We start from the raw sequence: 21817 nt of genomic DNA, 5'->3' as shown, positions 1-21817 counted from the left end.
AGTAGTATAGAGCTTGCTGAGTACCTTCCGTACTTACTCTTGTGTCATTTTGATGAGGAAACCAATGTTGACTTCGCTAGAGGTGAAGGCGAGGATAAAAAGTAGTTTTAGAAGTCGCGTTCGCACCCTAGCTATTTGTGGCTTTAGGTCATCATTTCCTCTATGCTTTTTGGTTGGCCATTCGGCTAGGTCTGTAATATATAGTATGATTTGTAAACTTTTTGTACTCTGAACCTTAATATTTATGTACATAGTTTGATTGTGATGCTACAATTATTACACTGTGTGTATTAGCTACTTGATCCAGGGACAGGTATAGGAGGCACAGGAGATCCTGGGTACTTAGGGTCTTACAGCCGACGAGGCTTGCGCCGAGCTCCACTCGATCTCCACTAAGGTCTTCGTGTCCCACCATGCTAACCATCCATTTCATCGAGCAGGTGGTGGGCGCCTTGTTGCTGATGCTACTGGGTGGTGAAGACGGCAGGTATTGCATTGCAAGCTGCACCGGCATGATGAACACCTTTGCCATAGGGGTGAAAGGAGCCTCCTGGGTGGCTTCGGCATCTTCAACAATGCGCATAGAGGTGCAGAGAATAACCCACAGCAGAGTACGACATCAGAGGCGAAGTAGACATCAATTTTGACAGAGGCAGTGACCAATGCGGGTAGAATTGATGGCAAGGGAGTCAATTTTGGGGTCAAGCTTGGCCTCCCTAGTCTTGACTTGGAACTCGGAGTGTTCCGCGCCGGTGTCGGAACCAGGCTAAATGAAGCAAAGGAAGAGCGCGATGTCGGTGTTCTTCAGGTACTCACGAATCTCACGCAAACATCGCCACCCCAGGTCAGTAACGACGGAACTTCTTCACACCATCAGTTGGTCACGGGTAGTCACTTAGGAGGTGACAAAAGTGGCTACCACTAGACTGGGAATAACGCCAACATAGGCTGGTGAGGTAGTAGAGGTAGGGAAAGCCGATGGAGAGGTGAAGATGTGGTCCCAACAAGTGCACAACACCTTGAGCTTCGCCAACACCCGTGCATCCATTTGTTCAGCGTCAGCAGAGGGTGGTGACAAGGTGAAGGTGGTGGTGGAGGCTCTGATACTAATTGTCATGTACCCAGGGGATCACAGCACACCAAATTCACACACGAACACTCGAATCAACCCAATTCGGAAGTTCACAACCAACCCAAGATGATTATACGGTCTGGGTACAAAATGGGAAGAAGAGGAAGCTTAGACTGAAATGGGCAAGGGAACTAGGAAGGAGAGAAGCAAGGGACTAGGAAGGGAGAAAGATAAAGCAACAACAAAGGGGTTGGGATCAGAGAAGAGCTCAGGGGAAGGAAGAAGACTCGAGGAGGAATAAGGCAAGTTTGTTTTGTATTCTTTGATGGCTGAGCCGCTTGTCTTTGCTTCCTTTTGTAGATACCTCCCTGAGTGTTGGGCCCCACTTGATAGCCTGGAGGACGATACCTAACATCCTAGCTCTACTTATAGCTAAACATCGTATTTTGAGATTGTAGGCTAAAATAAAATGGTTTAAGTATCAATTTTTAGTCTAAATAGGATAAGATGGCTCATCTGAATACCTTCTGTGTACCCATGGCTCTAACTTTATAAATTTCTGAAGCTAAGAATACCTAGCTCTAAGAATTTATAGAGGTGAAACTCTACGAAACAAAAAGTATATAAGCTAACGTTAGTTAGGATCTCCTCACAATTCATGCTTCACTTGTGTCTTTGTCAACTTGTCATCCCTGACGATGAGGTTAGGGTATAGTTTGTCGATCTCCTAGTAGCAAATATGGCAATTGGTAATATCGGGTAGTGACGTAGCAAGGAAGAGGGCAGCGGCAGGTGGTAGTAGGTTTGATTGTGGTAGCACATAGGTAATGAAGAAAGGCAATCACCGGTGGAAACAGAGGCGGAGCGAAGGGAGAAGAGACGATCGAGTAACGTTGGTGCTATGTGCCCACGATAGAATCAAGTGCATTGGCAACATGGGCAGAGCTAACGAGACTGCACGTTAGAAGGGCTAGATACGATGGATGAAGGAAGAAATAAGTGGGACCAATATATGTGAAGTGAGGAGACTGATAAGGATGGTTGGATCATTCATGATTTTGGATGGGAGGAGATGACTAAAAACGACACACATTGAATTGTTTGATGTACTTTGTCATGACTAAAATCGCATATGATTTTAGTCAACGGCTGCTGCAGCTGCATGTCGGAAGGTCTTTGGGGTTTTGGGGGTTACGATTTAGGGTTGTGGTGGCTCCCGAGCTTAGAGGGAAGGTAGTGGGGGGGGGGGGACCAGCGGTGGCGGCGACGCTGAAGCCACGGGTGGCACGAGGACGGAGAGGGAGACTAGCCATACAAATTAGAGTGGTGAGAGGCAGTTGTGGATCCAACGGTGGGAGGAGGATGGAGGGGGAGTGAAATCGATGAGCTGCTGTGTCGGGAGGAAGCAAAAGGGAGCGATTCTGTTTATTCCATCGAGAGGAAGAAGAAACTAGATGCTCTATCGGATGTTGATTCTACGACTGATATCGTCAACTAACTTTTTTTTCAAGTGCCTGTGAACGAGTCACACCCTTTAATTAACCAATGTGTCGAATACACCCTTAGTTAGAAGAAATTCAAGACTTCTAACTTACATTGAAAGAAATTTACCGTTCTAGTAAACCTATCATCCCGCCAGATTGAACTTTCAATCCTAAATGGATCTTCATCCCCCCTGGGTCGAACTACGACTATGACGTTTCAGATAATTGAATTCTCAATTCATCAAATGATTATCCTAACGCATGTGCTCAGGGGAGTGATTTAATTTTAATTGTCAAGTGATTAAAAATTTGTTACTTTCTAGTAAATTTTGACACACCTCCTAAATTTTAGTCGCCTGAAATCGACGACAGCTACCCAGGCGATGAGTTAGGGAAGAGGGTTTTTCAGATTTGGGAGGATTTCATGGATTCCAGGTTTAGAAGAAGCTCCGGAGAGGCAAGCTAAGTCAACAGAGGAGGGGGCGTGGGGCTGGAGCAGCGAGACGGTAGGGTTGTTGTCGGCTATGGGAGGGGGATGACCACTTGTGGGTCAATGTTGGAGCGGGGGAGTGTGAAAACAAGTTGTTAGTGAGGGAGGGGCGGCGACCTCGGATCCGGTAGCGGGGCCATTGCTGGAGATGGCCGGAGGCAGGTAGGAGAGCGAGCAAGCGTCGGTTGAAAAAAGGCTACAACAGGGCGGGATGCGAAGGTCGAAGAAAGGTTATGAGTCATTAGATATCCATCCAACATCTCACAATAGTCGTCTGAAAACGAAGAAAAAACAGGTGCTCGATAAATAGCAACACCCAAATTTTTAACCACGACCATCATATCCAACAACTGAAATCAGCAAGGTTGAATAATGCTAAGTTTGAAAACAATGGGAGACGTACAGGCATCACATGATTTTTCTTTCGTAGTCGGAGTGGATTATTTTCCTCTCAGCACACAGTCGTGGTAATTTCTTGCGCTATTCTTGATGCACGATCATGCTTTGCCGCTGCAATTGCAACCGCAGTCGTGCTCGTGCATTCACGCACGAAAACATGCAGTGCGCCATCAACATATAGATCAGGCGGCAACATGCCGCGGTCACGTCGGGTATCTGCTCCGGCCGCCGGCCGCGGCCGATCATCCCCGCGGCACGGGGTGGCCATTGTACATGTCACACCGCCGGCGCACCTCCCCGTCCCGGCCCGTCTTGACGCCCTGGACACTGAGCTTCCCGATGGCACGGGCGAAGTCAGCGAAGAACACCGTCTGGTTGGCGGCGTAGCGCTGTACGATCGGCCGCGTCCGGGGGTCAGACCACAGCTCCTGGTCCGTGCTGAGCAGGCCGAGGCCGCGCTGCAGGTTGACGAAGTACATGTTGTCGAACTTGCCGGGCGTCATGACGTCGTTGAACGCCGCGATGGTCGGGTCCCGGAGGTAGTTCTTGCACGCGTCCTGCAGCCCCTTGGCGTACGCCGGGTTCATGGTCGGGTCGTGCGGCGGCGCGGCCCCGCCGCCCTTGCTCCCGCCGCGGAAGATGCGGTCGGCGAACTCCTTGCAGTGCGCGAAGCCGAGCGTGTGGGCGCCGGAGAGCGCGACGAGCTCCTGGATCGTGAATCCCTTTGCGGAGAACATGGCGATCAGGCGGGGCACGGTGGAGTTGGCGAGCGGGAGCTCGGCGTCGGGCGCGGTCGGCGACGAGGCGAGAGCGTCCTTACGGCCCAGGCGGAGCGGGTAGAACGGTCCCCCCGTCATGACGACGAGGTCCCGCGCCGCGACGGCGAGGACGTCGGCGCAAGAGACGACGCCGGGGCACTCGAGCTCGAGCGCCGTCTTAGCGCGCGTCAGGGCCTCGAAGGCGTCCCCGGGGAGGGACTGGCTCTGCACGGCGTCGCGCTCGGACCGGGCGAACACGTTGGGGGCCACCAGCACCGACGCGTCGCAGCCGCTGACGAAGCAGTCGTGGAAGAAGACGCGGAGGACGCCAGCGGCGGTCGTCGGGTGGGAGAGCTGCTTCTGCGACACCACGTCCGTGACGATCCGCTCCGCCCTCGGGCACGTCTTCCTGTAGTAGTTCGCCACCAGCTTCGCCTCCGCCACCGCCAACCATGCCGCCGCGACGAGGAGGAGGAAGAGCACCGACAAGTGCAAAGGGCGAGTGCCCATAGCTTCGAGGTGAGTGATGCTTGCGAGATTCTCAATGGATTCTTGGCGTGACGTGAATGTCCTACACGCACTAGGTGCGGTCAGTGATGGCTTCAGCTCCTCTTGTCACCACGAGCTGAAGTGGGAGAAGGGTTCTCCAATCGAGGCCAGTGGAAGGGAGCGAATGGAGGTGGAGAGAGCGGCAGGGAATGGTCGTAGCCAGGGGTGCTGCTGTTTTCTGCTTTGCATGGTCTTATAGCTGCATGAAACGTGCGAATGGAGGATCTGTGGTTATTAAGTATAACGCCGCCAGAACTAAAACAATGAGATCCACCAGATGAAAATTATACAAGAAACCAGGAGACGTTTTCGTTAGGTGTTCATTGATCAGACATCAGAATTCAGACCCTGCCGAGTTAATAGCATGTAGCACCGTTTGTTTGCAATTCAATCCCTCGGGAAGTTACAGAATTTTATTGTTGTTCACTTTGGCGAAGTGTGATCGCAAGCGATTTCATTCCGGCTAAGGATTTTTTTTTTTTTTTTTTTTTTTGAAAAGGGCCAGGAGGAGAGCTCGGTTCGTCAGTGCTAAGGATCTTGAGAGGCGAATTTTCGGACCGCTAAACGAACATCCAGTTCGAGGCCCCAGGTCTTTGGAACGATAAACATGCTAGCCCAACAGTACAGACGACAATAGCTAGACGTTCCTCTTTTCACATCTGCTGGGTTTTTTTTTGGGGGGGGGGGGGGGGGGAGCCAAGAAACTTTTGTTCAAACTTGGATCTCTTGAAATCTTATTGAACTTTATGAAAGAGTATCATATCTGTGAAGATTCATTAATTTGCGGAGTTTTACACAAATTAACACCTTAGCTATATGCACTGTTTCTAAATACCCTAGCAACTAGCATGCACCAGCAGGTAATGTTCACGAGTCTTAATGAGAGGGAAAATGTTGTATTTACACCAGGAAAGTAATATTTACAGCAGGCAATCAAAACAATAGACACTAACACGGATTCTTAGGACAACAATATATAATTGGGCTTTCACAGCATATGTAACCTTACAAGTTACAAGCTACAAATAGGTACCATAAGAAGGGCAGTAACAGGATGGGGGAGGGTTTGCTTTGAGAGGCCACAGTGAAAATGCTCTGTACTTCGGTTGAGTGTTAATATGAAGGGGATTACCTATGAAAACATCAAAAACAAGAAAGGTGAGTTCAACTGCGGATAACACATAACAAAATAGAACAGATACAGGACATATAATACATTGCTCAGCATGCCCTTCTCCTGTCAATTTTGAAAGGAATGTTTAACCATTTCTTCCTTGGCAATCGCTCTTTGGTTTTCTTTTCGCTTGAATTATCATCCTCACTTCCATATCCCTCCATGCAGTGATCCTTCACTATCTTTTCCTTCTGATGATGCTTTTCTGTATCACCTTTGGGCATTTTTGAAGGTGACTTCGCTTTATTCCTGCTGGAACTCTGTTTTAGAGGTGGATTGTTGGTATAGGAAGCATGGATCTCATTCCTTTCCTTCAAAAGATTGTCAATCTACAAAGGGCCATGAGGAGTTAGAACATTGTAGGAAGTGGAAAATGACTGTGCTTGAAAATAAGATATACCGTTTGCATTTCTTGTGTGTATTTGCTGGTCATCTCTGTGAATTTTGCCAAAACCTGCAAATCTCAGTATTTGAAAACAATGCCCTTCGACACCAGATATACAAAGAAAGAACACAATGGGAACATAGAAGAAGACTTGAGCACGTACTTCCCTATACTCTGATTCAAATTTGGACAGCTCAGCTCGTTTTGTGAGTATCTTTGCCTCCACATTTCGTAGCATCTCCTTTTCGGCAGGGAAAGATTCACCACACACTACCTCTATAGTATAATTTGCGCTCTTGAAGAAATTGTCACCTGAGAGAAGTAATAGAGTTTCATAATTTTTGCACTGCCTCAAGTAATTAGCACTGCAAGTCTGCAACAATGAACAAAGTGGTATACCATAGACCGCAAAAAAGTGGGTTCCAGGTTTCAGCTCATGTATGTCACATGGTTGAAAGCTATCCAATCTTTTAAAGAATGCACCATCAGATTCCTTTGCAGAAGCTACCTGAAAGTAATTGGGGCTTATAAAGTGGAAGGTCCACAAAAAAATCACTTGGAGAAAAAAAACAAATCTTGTGAACTCACCAATCTATTTTGCTCAAAACGGTACACAGGAAAGCCAAGAAAATACATTCCTGCAGAAGTAACTTTCCCAGTCTTTACACTATCTTCCTGCAACAAGCTGCAAGTTAGGTGAAATACACTCAAGCCATAGCACATAATCTTAACAATTTATTTGCTGGCGTCTTGGATGAAATGAAGGTCATCAAAGTGGAAACGCATTTACTCAACATGGCATTACAGTCTTACAGCAACTCCTCCAGGATCCTCAAACTTATCGAAGAAGGTGTAATAATGGTGTTATTATGTGCCATGTCTAGTCTCATATAACTAAACTACAAAAAAAAGTAAATCTTCTTTTTTGCGAGGATACAAAATTTAGTTCTTATCAGAGTAAATTTCAAAAACCTACTAAGATCTTTTACTCACAGTAATGTGTGACAGCGTTCTTCTTCTCAGTGTCTTATGCAAAACCTCAATTTATTTACAGAAAAATAGGATTCTTACATACTGCTTTTTCATTTTCTGTCGGGAACAAGTTAGGAATGAAAGAAAAAAAGACAAGCTGGTACAAATACCTGCAGTGCAAGACTCAGACCACCATTTTCTTCGAGCTCAAAATAAAGCAACTGAAAATGTAGGAAAGAAAATCTATAAAAATTGGTATAAGGAAGACAAAAAAGAAAGATAAGTTCGGAAAATCTGAAGTGTAGTTCAATGGAACAAATGCTTTGTATGTTAAGTAGCGCATCTATTCCAAATAATTGTTTTAGGATGAGTACGTTCAAACATTTAATGCTATAACAACTTATAAAGTATTTAAATTTGTCTCATAGAAATTATATTAGTATATTTGTCATTAAAAATCACTTCCAATCACTACAGTAGCTTTTATGATTTCCCCTATCATATAACGGCCAGAGCTTGTGCTGCAGACAATGTTGATGTGATGATCCTAACATGATATCTATTTTGGAACAGAGGTAGTAGTAAGTCATGCTGTAATTTTATGAACAGTCACATCATATTAAAATAAAAGAAACTCAGCTTAAAGACGATATCTGTTTGTACAACAATAAAAATAGATTCACCAGAATATGATATAGGAAGATAACATGGAAACTTTCTCAAGTTCACTCATAGTATCAAAAGCTTCGCTCACACTTGCGGAAGTACATCCGGATACCTAGTAAAATCCTGCCTTCATAGGCAAAAAACAGTACAAGTTACTGAACAACTACTACAAAGCCTGCTAAGGAGTTAAAGCTTGAGACCCAGCACGACGTTACCTGCAAACTAGCCAAATAGCTTGCGAAACTATGCGGACAGATTTGAAATACAGTTGTATTTTCTGTATATCTCAAATGCCTCTGCTTTGATTGAAAATTGTTCTATTTGTTATAAAACAAAAACAACCCTAATAAATCTACATCATTAAGCTTGGCCTTGCAAAAATAAGCGGTGCAGATTTTCTCTCAATTAATGAAAGAATTTCTAGATTACCTTTTCCCCCTCTGATTTTAGTATTAGCGAGATACATTGAATCCTCACAAATTGTTTCTATATATGGATATATCTTCCCAACATAACCCAATGCAGCCCCTGCACTTCATTCTAAACATGGTTCTACAGGGTAGACAGAACATGTAACCCAAACTCCCCATGCCAGCACGCCATTTGGGGTAGCTAAAAACAAAAGCATGCCAACTGAGGTTCCAACCCATTTCAGCCACTGTTGGTGCAAGAAATTAATATGCTTTTAAAATCAAATGTACAATAAGTCATTGACCTAGTAAGCTAGTATTCCATGACAAATATAACTCTACTTTAGATATGAATATCCACATTTAGTATCTGGCTGCACAACTGTGTGAAATCTGATGCTAGTCTGTTAGTGTCACAATGCAGAAACATTGAAAATTCCACAAAACAACCGACAATGTGCTCGTTGCGAAACAAGAGTAGTTTTATGCCGCAAGAATACAGGTATAGAGGTAGAAAAGATAACTATCAGTAAAAGAAAACAAACAATATACGGAACACTAGGACCACATGAAATGTACTTAAATAGTGCAGAAGGAAAAAAAAAATTTGCTGACATGAACAAACCTTGAATTTACTTTTATCAGTTGAGTGCACACGACAAACTAGCCCCATTTTAGCTTGTTTTTCTGTTATGTCCACAGAATAGAAATGAGCTGATTGCTTTTCCACCTGGCCACATACGACAATTAAGCATTTACTTATTAAAAAGAAAAAAGGAACATTGCAGACAACTGGCTGCCAACCTTCCTTTGCACAGAGTTTCCTAGCTGGAGCTGAGAAACCATAACCGACCCATTCAATGCCTCCTCCAAAACTGTTGCTGAAACAGTTGTTTTAATTGGTACACCAAGCTTACTACACGTGTTGCAAAAACACAGTCAACACAACAGCACACACTAGCTAGCAAATAATTGAATCAATAATAGCACCATTTACAGGTTTTACCTAAAAAGAGCTGCAAACATGGTGTTTACAGTATTGAGACTCGATAGGTCCAGCTCCAGTTCCTGGCTATCGGATTCGATGGCCTGAACATAATGCAAGGCTTTGCATAAAATGTTCAAATAATATGATTAAAGCACACCAATGCATGCTTGGATTACCTCGAATCCTGCAGTATCATACTGCCTCCTTTTATCAGGATCTGACAGGATGTTGTAGGAGAATGTGACTTCCTGGAACCTGTCTGATGCAACAGGGTCATCGCCATTCTTATCCGGATGGTACCTGCCACAATTTACCGGAAGAAACACCGAAATGAGCGCTTTATTCCTACACCAGGCTACTACTATGCAGACCATCCAATGTTCAGACGAAAACGGCTCGCAACTGAGAAAGGGAAGGATACGTGTCTACAAAGCTGAAAACTTCACTAGACAAGCACGCGCAACATATCTCGACTAAACTGTGCCCTGTTCCGAACAAAATCCGAACGAAATATTTCCACCAAACGACGAATAGGACAGGAAAACACACAACAACAAAAGCAGCACAAGCGCCCAAATCTGAGCGAGAGGTAGCGGCCTTACTTGAGCGCCATGCGGCGGAATGCGCTCTTGATCTCCTGGTCGGTGGCGCTGCGCCCCACCCCGAGCACCTCGTACGGGTCCCTCCTCTGCGCGGCTCCAACCGCCGCCGCCGCGGAGGCGGCCGAGTCCCCCTTCTCCGACTTGAACGACCCGAACCTCGACCCCGCCATGTCCGCCCCTCCTCCTCCCCCCTCCTTATCACCCCGCAGAAAACAGCCCACCACCAAACCCGAAAGCCCCGCCGCGAAGCAGCCGCGCGCTCCCGGATCTCGCCGCGGCGGTGACGGCCGAAATCACGCCCGTCGCGAGAACCTGAGGCGGAGGAGGCGCGAGGGCTACAGCGTTATCATGGGCCTCCTCTCCTCTCGCCGGACGCGCGGCGGCGAGCTCGGCTGGGCGAGGCGGGCGGCGAGATGGAAAGAGGACCGACTGAGGTGAGGTGCGGGGGGTTGGGGAGGTGGCATATTAGGTGCACCTCGTGGTGGGTCCCCCGGCGCAGTGGGCGTTGGTGGCTCCGCTGGGAGTGGGGCCCTCGCGTGCGCCTCGTACTACCGGGCTGCGTGGGGGAGGACGGTCTGGATGCGCTGTGCGGGCGGTAGCGGTAGCATGGGCTGGTGGGCCCCGCGCTGCCGCGACTCGTGAATGGCGGTTGGCCCGCGGTCTATTCGGACCCGCATGTCAACGAGTGGGGAGATATTACTCGTGTAGCTGCCGTTGTTTCCTTCGTTCTGGTCCAGGTGGCAGGTGGATGAGTGACAGGTGGGCCCGGACCCACAGTTGGATTTAACTGGTGGGCCCACGGGCCAGTGGCTGCGTTAGGTTTGTACTACTCCGCTATGCTGCGATTGCACACTACCATATGATCTTTTTGTCTACGTGGAGCGTAATTTTGTAACCAACTACGGTTAGGCATACATATCTGAATGTTTGCTACAGCCAGTTAATATGCTATTAGATTGTTTCTGATGTACTGGGCCTTTTATTGCAAAGGCAGGTTCTTTTGGGTTCAAAATTTCAGAATACCACCTCGAAAAATTCAGAATACAAAAGGAAAGCAAAAAAACATAGGTTCCAAGTGATATATAAGGTGAGATTCAATTATTTATGCTATTGCACGCGCTACACCATGCATCGTCTTCTTGCTAGGTTACATGGTTCCACCATGTGCAAACAGTATGTCAGATTTTTTGCATATATATGCAACGAGGATTAGTCAGGTTTGGAACATGTAAGATGATTAAATCGTTTACTGGTGACTAGTTGTTGAGTCCGCTCATGTGTGGGTGTTAGGAGCTGTGGGAGACGGCCGATGTGCATGACGCGTAATGCGCTGTGCCAACAGGCGCGTGAGCCAAAAGCGAAACGCGGGAGCAGGATTTTTAGGATCAGAATACATACGAGCGGAGTAGTAGAGATTGAATGTGATATGGGTATTTTCTGTGAAGTTTAGATAGTTTGTAGAAGTATGTGATGCGAGAATTACTACTTATTTTTTAATTAGTAATGATTAAAAGCTTGCAGTTTTTGTTTACTCCTCCTTGTCTGCACTTGCACGGTAGCGTTGCACCTGGCATGCCTATCAGGATTCTTGAGAAACAGACAGGACCAAACAAAAAAGATAAGACTCCAAAGAACAAAGGACATTAGCAAAGCACCTTGTCTCAAAAAAGAAAAAGAACTGCAGCTACTAAAAAAACATCTCACATGTGATCTGATTAGGGTTAAAAAAATCGATGGTAACCGAGCAAAAATTGCGATAACCGACCTTCTCGGTCCGATTCGGTTTCAGAAACCGAACGGTAACCGAATTTGAATTAAAAAATTCGAAAAAAAATAAAAAAAATCTTAAACGAAACTAGACACAATTCTAAGACCTTCTGTGAAAACCTTTTTCAAAAATAATGTTGTTTGCATCATATTCTATAGGGAGGAAGTTTGAAAAAATTGAAAAAAATTGAAGCGTGCGGCTCAGTTATTAACTCGTGGTAAGGAAAAGTTTAACATGTAAACACATATTTTTCTTGTGTAAAACGTATCTTAATAGGATCTTTAAAATTGATTTCACTTTATTTAGAGTTTTATTAATTTCTCTATGATTTTTAAAAAGTTCACAAGCATAAAGTGAATATGTTAAGAAACAACACTGTAATTAATATTTTCATGTCTACTATTATTTTTCCTACGTAAATCATAGTATAAATAAACTAATAAAAGTGGTTTCACTAATTTTTGAGGTGCGATGGGTCAGTTATGAATTAATCTAGTCGCAACACATTTACACAATCATGCATGTTATAATAAATAATTCATGAGTTTATGTATTTTTAAAAGACATAGGATCATGTAAGAAGACTAACAAAATTAGTTTCATGATTTTTGGATTAGCAAAGAGTAAACTATGCATTTAACTTGGTTTAAAAAATACAATTTCTCACAGAAAATTTTGAACCTTTTTATGAGTATAAATACTTTTATCATGTAGATCATGTTACAAGGAAACCAACAAAATTTGTTTCACTTGATTTTAAGCTCAGATGAATTAGTTATTGATTTTACAAGATTGAGATAATTTTTGGGTTTTTTTAACTTCACTGAAAATCAAGAAAACCGCTCGATAAATCGAGAAAACCGAGCGATTACCAACAATACAGAAAATTTGAGAAAACCGCTCGATAAATCGCAAAAACCGATCGGTAACCGGTCCAAACCGATCGGTTACCAAACGGCTAAAATCGCGATTTTTTAAAAAAAATTCAAATTTTGCCAAATGAATTTTGTCCGATTTTATTTGAATTTTCGACCGGTTACCGCGGTAACCACAAATTTTCGGTTACCGCCAGAGCTCGATAACCTCTAGTCGGTAAGGTGAACCGTGGATCTGACTGCACTTTAGTTGATGCTATGTTCAACACAGCAAGTCGACTAGGATTCATAAGAGCATCTTCAATATACTAGTTAAATTCTATTTTTTATACTTTTATTTAGCTATTTATTTTTTTAAAAAAATCTCTTTTTATATTTCTGCACACTCTAGTAGATTCGTTAAATCTCACTCTCCATATCCTATTTACTTATATTTTATTCTTAATGACTAGTTTTTTAAATGGCTAATTTTTTAAGTGCATCGTAAAGAAACTCACAAATTAGCTATGCAACATAGGGTTAGAAATAATTATATAAATTAATATAATCAAGATGAATATTTGTGCTGAATTTTCTAGAAATTTAGGAAGTCAAATTGAACCTTTAAAAATTCAGAGGAAGTTGAAAAACTATCCATTTTGAACAATTTTTGTTCAAATTTGGCTTAGGCTTTTTGCGTGCAATTTGTTAAAATGGGTTCCTGCAAGTTATGTTGTTACCACGAAAATTGGTTTGAACTGTAGATAGATTTTAGATCATCAAATAAAATTATAAAATAAAATAGAAAAATAAACACACTTGCACACATAGCTAGCTAGCTTTCTATTTCTTCACGGTGCTGTCGTCAGATGGCGAGCGAGGAGGTGACCGCTAAATTTGTCGAGCAAGCGAAGAGGGATGGCGAGCCTACAAAGATGGCTAACTATTTGGCGAGCCTGTTGGATCTACATTTTTCAGCCTTTTAGCAAGATTTATCGATGATGAGCTAGTTACCAATGCTATTGGAGATGCTTTAAGGGGTATGTTTGATTGTCCGTATAGGTTTTTTAAGCTGCAACGTATATTCTGGACTGAAAGTGCATCTAAGTCTTTTATGTGGGTTTTGGATAATTGATGACAAACGATTAAGAGACTAATGAGTTTAATAAGGTTTTGTACGGGTATTAGTCCTTTTGAGGAAGTAAAATGTCGTTGGCGTCCCTCAAAAAGAAAATAGAAGCAGCAAATAGTTACTCAATATATTTAAATTTATTTTATTTTCAAATTTGAGTATAGGTGTGATGTATTATCAAGAGGGATACGATTGGATTGACTTAAAGTTATCTCGATGTTCAAATAACTGTTCTATATCAAAGATGAGAGACAAATATTACCCCACGAACACTGGATGTTTTAAAAAATTATCGGGACCCGGAGTCTCCGGACAATACTCTGGCAGGGGATTCTCGGTCTGTGGTTGGAGTTCAACCCGGAGTCACTGAGTTGGCCCGGATACTCCGGGTGACTAGAGTCTCAAGGCAATACTCCGGCAGGGGGTTCTCGGTCTATGGTTGGAGTTCAACCCGGAGTCTTCGGGTTAGCCCGAATACTCTGGGTAAACGAAGTCTCCGGACGGTACTCCGGTAAGAAGTCTCGGTTAGAGCCTGAGCCTAAAAGTTTCACCTGGAGTCTCTGGATTGATTTGGATACTCCAGGTCCTGTGTTCATCCAAACCCTCCCGGCTAGGTTCCGGACAGACTCGTGGTTGTGCGATAAGTGCCAACTCGGAGTCTCCGGATTGACCCGGACACTCTGGGTCAGTACAAAATATACTGTAACGGCTAGTTTGGGGGGGGGGGGGGTTGGGTGGGTTTAAATACCCCTCATCCCCTCCTTCATTTGCCGCTGAACTAACTCGAGACAAAAGCATTCAAAGCTACTTTAAAGCCCTCCCACTCCTCTAAAGCATTAAATCTTGCAAGGATTTGACAATTGGGATTTGAAAAGTGTGATTGAGTGCTAGTGAGCAAAGTTCAATTGTTTGAGCACTTGAGGTCTTCATCAAGCCGTCAACTCGTGTTCTTTACTCTTGGAGCTTGAAACTCCTATGCGGCTAGATGTCACCCGGTGAGCACCCAAGTTTGTGGAGTGTCTCAGGAAATTTGTGATGGTCATCCTCGTCTTCGCAAAGAAAGAGGAAAGTTGAGTAAGTTTCGAGCTCGATCTTCATGGTCGCTCGGTGAGGAAAGGGTTGAGAGAGACCCGACTCTTTGTGAGCACCTCAATGGAGACTTAGGATTATTTGATCCGAACTTCGGGAAATAAATTAATGTCTAATTTGATATCTTTGTTGTTCTAGTTATTTTTGGACGATCTTCCCCGATCTACGTGTTTATGTGTTTTTAACTACAGGTGATTCTTTAAAAAGCCTTCATAGGTCCTTAGAAACCTGTGGTACCACGTGACATCAAATAGATTTATTTAGAATTTTATAGACTTCATTTTTTTGTTTCATCCGAATTATCTGGACAGAACCTGAAACCTCCGAACCTGGAATATCCGGGTTGATCCGGATTATCCAGATAGTTTAATTCACTGCAAAATTTTAAATATTAAAAAACATCTATTCACCCCCTCTAGGTGACATCTTTTACATTCATGGATGAGGAAAAGTAGACTAAACGAACACAGTAACTCTGAAAAAAAATGTTTGATAATCTGCATAGACGAATGTAATAACCCTGCAAATACAGATGCAATAACTATGTGAAGATATTTGATTACTTACATAAGCAGATGCAATAACCCTTCACTTAAAACTAATGAGTGAACCCGTTATAGTATTGTAGCAGATACAATACATCTCCTAGACCAAACTCTAGAGAGAAGCTCAATTAAGAAATCCACCGGGCTAAGCTCTAATCGTATAACTGCATCCGTGGATACTGCATCCGTAGATATAGAGAAGAACAATAAATATAGACAACCAAATAAGCTTCTCAATAGAAATATACGCACAAACAAAACCAGAATAATCCTGATGCAGATAACAAACACACCTAAAAAGCTAAAGATGCAACTCCAAAGTGGTGGTTACTTCTAAGAGGAAGGTCAAAAGGAGTTCAACATTCACACCAGATGTTCCCAGCAACAAAAGGCTCCCATATTACTAGATTAAACGATCTCAAGAAAAAAAAATTACTAGATTAACCTGTAAGAGTGCACTACAACATAATCAAACTCGCAGGCGATGATGCCATTAGCTAACATCATGTGAGCATGAAGCAAGCAGCCTAGTCGCACACATCACATCGCACTATGGCAGCATGGTATGGCACATTGCTCTGCTTCAAAGCATTATGCCCTTAAAGGTCCACCTCTTGCCCATCCAGAACTCCAAGACATCCTTTTCAAGCAGGTAGAATGGCCGCATCCAGCTGAGCTTTCACTCACGGAGACTGAAAATATTGGATGAATCAAACACAGCAGGACCTTTTGAACACAGCCAGCTACTGCTTGCTCTGAAAACCACAGGCCACTAGAGACTGCGTCGCATACATGGAAAAGTTGAGGGTACCATGTGCATACAATGGGTCGGTTGGTGTGCTGAGTGGCAAATGCTGTTCATCGTTTTTCTTCACGCTGTAATCAATGGGATATCTTTTGGTAAGTCATCAGTCTCATCCTTCTGCTTCTCATTTGAAACTTCTCTAGTACGTAGTATTGAGTTTACGTGCAGGGATGCAGCCTGACATCATAGAGCTGGAAGCTCCCCAATCACGAAACCTGAAAGATCAGAACGAAGCCATCCATACTGCTTCTCACTGAACCTGCGATTTGCTGATAAAAACTATATGGCACACAAATCCTTTTACCACTAGCGCTGTTGGGAGATTCTAGAACCTGTTCCCAAGACAGCAATAGCCATTAATGATGCCTACACTGGAAAAGAACATGTAAGGAATGGTCCAATAGATTGTTACAACAATTAGGTGTGCACATTTCACATTATCATGAGTGTTTTTCACACAAATGAAAAAGTTTAGCGTTAGGAAATAGCCATAGCACGGGACACATGATTTTACTTCTACGGTGTCCACAATAAAAAAAAAAAGGAACCATACTTCCCAAGCACCAATAACTTGACAAAGTTTGAACACATAATTAACAAACGTTCATCAAATAAAGTCTGCAGCAGATAAAAATAACATTGTAAAAAGATCAGTTACTTATCATCTACTCCTTTTATAATGCATAATTTAGAGTGCAAAGTTTTGTTACACAAGAACTATTACTATCGTTTCAGCACTTCCTTTTCTCAACAAAAAGCAAGTATTGAGTCAAGCTTTTCAGTAGCCAGTTTTAAGCCGCTATATTACTTCCATAAGTGCAGGCATGCAGCATACGTGTTACACTTGTTCAGTTTTGCAAGGAAAATAAAATGTTAAGCAGAGTAACTTATATCAAGAATGGAAGACGAAACAAAGAGAGTTAACACTTAACAGTAATACAGAGCATATTGTTTTTTAGCATAAAATTTCTCAAATTGTTTCGTAGTGGGAGCAAGCTTGTTAGTCACAAACCTTAAACTATTGCTGAAGCTTTTCTCCAACACAGCAGTAACTTGCTAGAGGACAGACAGATTTGGGGCCCTCGCTTTTCTCGGCTCCCACCTTTTTGGTACATGATTGGCAAAGCTTCCCATGAGTTACAAAAAGACAATTCAAATCAAACTTCAGATCATCAGGAATCTTATTATTTAGATGAATGTACGCCTTCTCCCGGCTAGCTGTTGAAGGAACCCAACCCATAGCTTTCGTAATGCGGATTACCTAATTGCAGAAATATATTCGTTGTTACATATACACAATGCACACTGAGCTAGTGTCTAGACTAGATGTGACAACGCCATTGGCAAATGAATATTTGCGTACATGAGTATCTACTGGAAAGTCATCCTTCTGAAGATAGAACATCAGCACACATGCCACCTGTCATAAGATGCAGCATATATTAGAAAATGCATCCATATGTGCTTGCTTACTCCAGTAGCCTACCATGCCAGGAAGTCATCGAACTAAAAAGAAGGCATTAAACAACTCATTATACAGTACAAGCAGATTGTAAATCATAAACATTTGTAGATAGAACATCATTTTCATTGTTTTGAACAAGGATGTTTGAGTTCCCTCATCATGGAGCGTAAACTCTAAAATGCAAACATTGACAACTCCAGCAACTGTTGTAACTAACATTAATTAAGAACAAAAAAAAGGTAGAAATAGCATTGTACAATGTACTCTGAACCTAGAACAAGGTACGCATCATCAGCGGAAAGCTCTCAACCACCTCTTTTTGTTAGCCTTTCATTGCAAGAAAAAAGTGATTGTTGATGGCAACCACCAGCCACATCAACAGCTGTTCATGTGTTCAACCAATCTAAACATGAATTGCTTCTATCAAGACGCAAGACTACTCTCCTTTTATTTTTAATTCTTTGAAACAAGATACTCACTATTTTTTAACAGCAAACATTTCAATCACAAGAAGAGGTGGAATCTCTTGAGTCCTTTTTCCCTTTTAGCACCATAGCATCAAAATTATTCCTTTATGCACATTTGCAGACTTCACGGTAAACATGGACTTCAATCTAAATACGCTAAAAAGGAAAAAAGAAAAAGAAAGACAACCTAACAAGAACATCTTGCATTGCCCTTTCATCACTATCTCATGCATCTCATCACTCATCAGCTAAACACTGTCGCTCAAACTTCAACAATCTCTCACCAGCCCCCCTTTACAGAAAATCAAAAGCACTATCATTACTTCACCATGGCAATATGGCATGCATCAAACGTTGTGAAAAATTCATAAATAGATCTTTTCCATTGTTTTGAACTGTTTGATTTCCTGCATGGAACATAAACTCCAAAAGCTGACACTGACAACTCCAGCAACTGTTGCAACTAATATTAATTAAGAACAAATAGTTGGGGATAGCATTGTACACCAAATATAAGAATTTATGACAAGGTACACATTATCAGCGACAAGCTTGCAGTAACATGTTTTTGTTGCCCATTCATTGAAAGAAAATTGATTGTCGGTGGCTACCACCAACCACATCAATATTTGAGTTCAACCAATCTACACAAAAACAGTGTTTTGAAAACAGGTCTAACAGGCCGAGTACTCGGCCGTGTACTCGTAACAGGTGACCTAACCTCTTATGAGTATGCAAAATGGGATGGTTAACAGGTTTACTCGGCATAACCGGCCGATTGATCTGCTTAACCAGCTACCAGGCCGAGTACTCGGTGTGTTAGACATCATGACAGCCCATCAGTTCAAGTACAAGATGATGACTTAGTGCTTATAGTGATTATTTAAACCATGTATTAGGATATTATTTGCTGTTTTTCTGTACAGATTACTAAGCTATTGTCAACTAAGCGCATCGTAGCAAGCATAACAATGTTCTTACTTCTCATGAAAGGGAATTAGTGACTAGACATAACTATGTCATGGATGAGTGCCGATGTTCTTTTTTAATTAGGTACATAGGAGATTAGTACTAAAGGTGTAGGTGAAAACTATAAGGAATGAATCATGAAGTATTACATTTGGAACAATGCATGATATGAATCATGAGCTTTATTTTAAATTGCCTTCCACTAGTTGTTTTACAATTAAAATTGTTCATTCACAATTTTAGTTGAAAGAGTAAGAGTTGCACCTGATGTTAATTTTGGCCCTCTATGAACATAAATGTATAAATCTAACATATAAATAAAAAAATCGATTACAAGGTCGAGTACAAGGTCAAATACTGTATAATGTTACTAGGTGAGGTGACCGAGCAAGTGCCGGTTACCGATTTTCAAAACCTTGAACAAAAATGGCTTCCATCAAAGCGCAAGGCTTACTTCTTTTTTTGAAACAGGAGACTTACTACTCCTTTTATGCGTATTTGCAGACATTTCAATCACAAGGAAAATGTGAATTCAATAAATAGAAGTTAAAAAATATAGCATCAAAACTACTACTTCTATGCACATTTGCAATCTTCACAAAGAAAAACATTAAATTCAAGCTAAATGCACAGAGAACAGCCCTACAGAAATTCTGCATTGCCTTTTAATCACCATCTCGTGCCAATCATCACTCATCAGCTAACAACTTCCGTTCAAAGTTCAAGGTTGAACAACCACTCAACAGCACTCCTTTACAACAAATCAAAAGCAACGTCTTTACTTCACCATGGCATGCATCAAACGTTGCAAAACTCCAACAACCTGGACAGCAAATTAAATTTACTAAAAACTGAAAAGAAGAAGAAAGAAATCAAACTCACGGTCTTTGGCCCGATCCCTTTGAACTGCGAGAGCTCCCTCTTCACCTCATCCACGGACAGCTCCCGCAGGTACTCGAGGCAAATCTTACCTCTCCGCTCCCTCACGCCCCTCAGCATCGCCCGTATCCTCGCCGCCTTCGTCGCTGCTAGGCCGCCGCACCGGATGGCGTCCTCCAGCCGCTTCCCCTCCTCATCCACCACCTCCAGAACGAAACAAATCATAAAATGAAGAGACCTCTTAGGGGAAGGAGCTTCTAGAAGCTTCTCGAATGCGTTGGTGGGCAGACATCCACTCGCCGCTAGTAACTCACCTGGTCCCAGGAGGGGAAGGCGGCCTTGAGGGAGGCGAAGGCGCGGCGGGAGATGGCGTCGGTGGTGTTCTGGGAGAGCAGGGTGGTGACGAGCCCGTCGAGGACGGTCGGAGTCAGAGTCGGAGGCGGAGGGTCACAGTTATCATCCTCCGGCGAGCGGCCGAGACGGAGGAGGCGGAAGGGCGCGAACTCCTCGGGGAAGCCATGGAAGGCGAGGAGGGCGTCGCGGACGGCGAGGCATTGCGCCGGGGAGGGTGATGCGTGAGAAGGGTAGGGTCCCGGCGAAGGGTCGCGCCTCGCCGGCGAGGACGGATGCTTCCGCTTGGGCTTGCGGGGCATCTTGCTGTCGCGGCGGCCGCCGGTGAGCCGGGTGGATGAGTAGTTGCAGTTGCAGGAGTGGACTGGGCCGGGTTTGGGTTTGAGCCGGTGAGCTGGAGAAAAAAGTGAGACCTGAGTCTTGTGATGGGCCGTGGGCCGTAGTGTACGAAACTTTTTGGGCCGAGAGAGGAGAAGGCTCTGGTTTTTAGCCTAACGTATTAATTTCACAAATCTATAACTATTTGTACCTAATTATTATAAGATTACAATTTCTGAAATTAGTTTCACACAATTACAACCATATACTCTTAGTAACATAAAACTACAACTTAATCAATTTTATAGAATTATAACTATTTATACTCTTAGTAATACAAAACTACTACTTCAGTAACAACTAGTTTTATAGAGTTACAACTATTTATGCTCAAGTAACATACAACTATAATAGTCACGAATAGTTATAATTCTATTAAACTGATCTCAAAAGATATAGTTTTTTATAGTTGAATATAAATAGTTATAGTTTTGTGAAATTAGCTCTAAACTTTAATGCAGGCTCAAGCTTGGCTAGTTTAAATTGAACCTGGATCTTACGAGGCTTCAACTTTTATTTTTTGAGAGCCTTAGCAGCAGCATAGCATGCAGCTCGAGAAATCTGGCGCTTGACGCTATTGTCTTCCTCTTCTCGGAACTCACCAGCTAAGCTACTTTTCCTGCTTTTCCAACGCACTCGAAAGGATAACGCAGGGCAGCAGGAACATGATCCTGGTCACTGATCAGACTTTTTGCACTGCTCAATAAATTCTCCTCTCTCATCTGCAAAACAAAAAGGGAGGGCAAATGGAAAGAAAATAAATGAATCTGCAAGTTGAACTTTTGCCGTCCGTTTTGTAAACGCAAATCCGCCTTGTTACGTCCTGAATTTCTATGCACCTTTTTCTTCGATAAATTAAGTACTTGGTGCTCTTCATTCGATGAGAAAATAGGCGGTGCTCGAGGAACCAGTGTGCGCACTAGAAAGCGATTTATATTGAAACTACCCTACGTATGCGCTGAACATTTGTTCTTGTATGTACAGATACAACTTACAACGACACATTTGACCTTCACTTTGTTTATATGTGAAATGCAATGCAAGGACATTTTCAACCCCAGATCATACGAACATGATCTCATTCTTGACTTTGGCCACAGTTAGCATATGCACTTTGGTTGGTTACAACTGCCAAACAGTTAGGAGTTGTACCGAAAGTCTCAAGA

The 21817-nt window shown here is 43.0% G+C and overlaps 3 protein-coding genes across 6 annotated transcripts; all 3 read right to left on the bottom strand.

Annotated features, from left to right (window-relative positions):
- Nucleotides 1–3687: 3687 nt before the first annotated feature.
- On the bottom strand, nt 3688–4713 carry LOC133930199 (peroxidase 41-like). The gene has a single exon (XM_062376872.1). It carries the CDS (start codon nt 4711–4713, stop codon nt 3688–3690), a length of 1026 nt encoding a protein of 341 aa, XP_062232856.1.
- A 900-nt stretch (nt 4714–5613) lies between these two features.
- Nucleotides 5614–10404, bottom strand: LOC133930554 (chaperone protein dnaJ 16-like). The gene is made up of 12 exons (XM_062377219.1): nt 9950–10404; nt 9524–9647; nt 9366–9448; nt 9164–9275; nt 8985–9089; nt 7454–7504; nt 6900–6986; nt 6711–6819; nt 6475–6623; nt 6327–6380; nt 5969–6255; nt 5614–5884 (listed from the first exon to the last, which is right to left on the bottom strand). The coding sequence occupies exons 1-11, from the start codon at nt 10117–10119 to the stop codon at nt 5974–5976; spliced, it is 1326 nt and encodes a 441-aa protein (XP_062233203.1). The 5' UTR covers nt 10120–10404; the 3' UTR covers nt 5614–5884; nt 5969–5973.
- Nucleotides 10405–15645: 5241 nt separating this feature from the next.
- On the bottom strand, nt 15646–20629 carry LOC133930552 (putative DNA glycosylase At3g47830). Of its 4 annotated transcripts, none has more exons than XM_062377216.1 (5): nt 20237–20629; nt 19926–20126; nt 17506–17562; nt 17155–17403; nt 15646–16513 (listed from the first exon to the last, which is right to left on the bottom strand). In XM_062377216.1, exons 1-4 carry the CDS (start codon nt 20573–20575, stop codon nt 17161–17163), a joined length of 840 nt encoding a protein of 279 aa, XP_062233200.1. In that variant the 5' UTR covers nt 20576–20629; the 3' UTR covers nt 15646–16513; nt 17155–17160. The 4 variants fall into 4 exon arrangements, with proteins under 4 accessions (XP_062233200.1, XP_062233199.1, XP_062233201.1 ...); XM_062377215.1 differs by having other exon boundaries at nt 15646–16508; XM_062377217.1 differs by having other exon boundaries at nt 15646–16474.
- Between the last annotated feature and the right edge of the window lie 1188 nt (nt 20630–21817).

The sequence above is a fragment of the Phragmites australis genome, chromosome 10, assembly GCF_958298935.1.
Source record: "Phragmites australis chromosome 10, lpPhrAust1.1, whole genome shotgun sequence".
NCBI classification, from domain to species: Eukaryota; Viridiplantae; Streptophyta; class Magnoliopsida; order Poales; family Poaceae; genus Phragmites; species Phragmites australis.
Note: the sequence above shows the minus strand (reverse complement) of the source record. Positions and strands in the feature narration are given on the sequence as shown.

Bases quoted from the DNA above. Each gene is read 5' to 3' on its own strand.
- LOC133930199 (XM_062376872.1), bottom strand. From the start codon at position 4,713: ATGGGCACTCGCCCTTTGCACTTGTCGGTGCTCTTCCTCCTCCTCGTC.
- LOC133930554 (XM_062377219.1), bottom strand. From the start codon at position 10,119: ATGGCGGGGTCGAGGTTCGGGTCGTTCAAGTCGGAGAAGGGGGACTCG. The intron at 6,987-7,453 runs GTATTTGTACCA...AGCTTGTTGCAG, and splicing joins GTCTGAGTCTTGCACTGCAG to GAAGATAGTGTAAAGACTGG. The intron at 6,256-6,326 runs GTATATCTTATT...GGCCCTTTGTAG, and splicing joins ACACACAAGAAATGCAAACG to ATTGACAATCTTTTGAAGGA.
- LOC133930552 (XM_062377216.1), bottom strand. From the start codon at position 20,575: ATGCCCCGCAAGCCCAAGCGGAAGCATCCGTCCTCGCCGGCGAGGCGC. The intron at 20,127-20,236 runs GTGAGTTACTAG...TTCGTTCTGGAG, and splicing joins CCTTCCCCTCCTGGGACCAG to GTGGTGGATGAGGAGGGGAA. The intron at 17,404-17,505 runs GTACGCAAATAT...TTCTGCAATTAG, and splicing joins ACTTTCCAGTAGATACTCAT to GTAATCCGCATTACGAAAGC.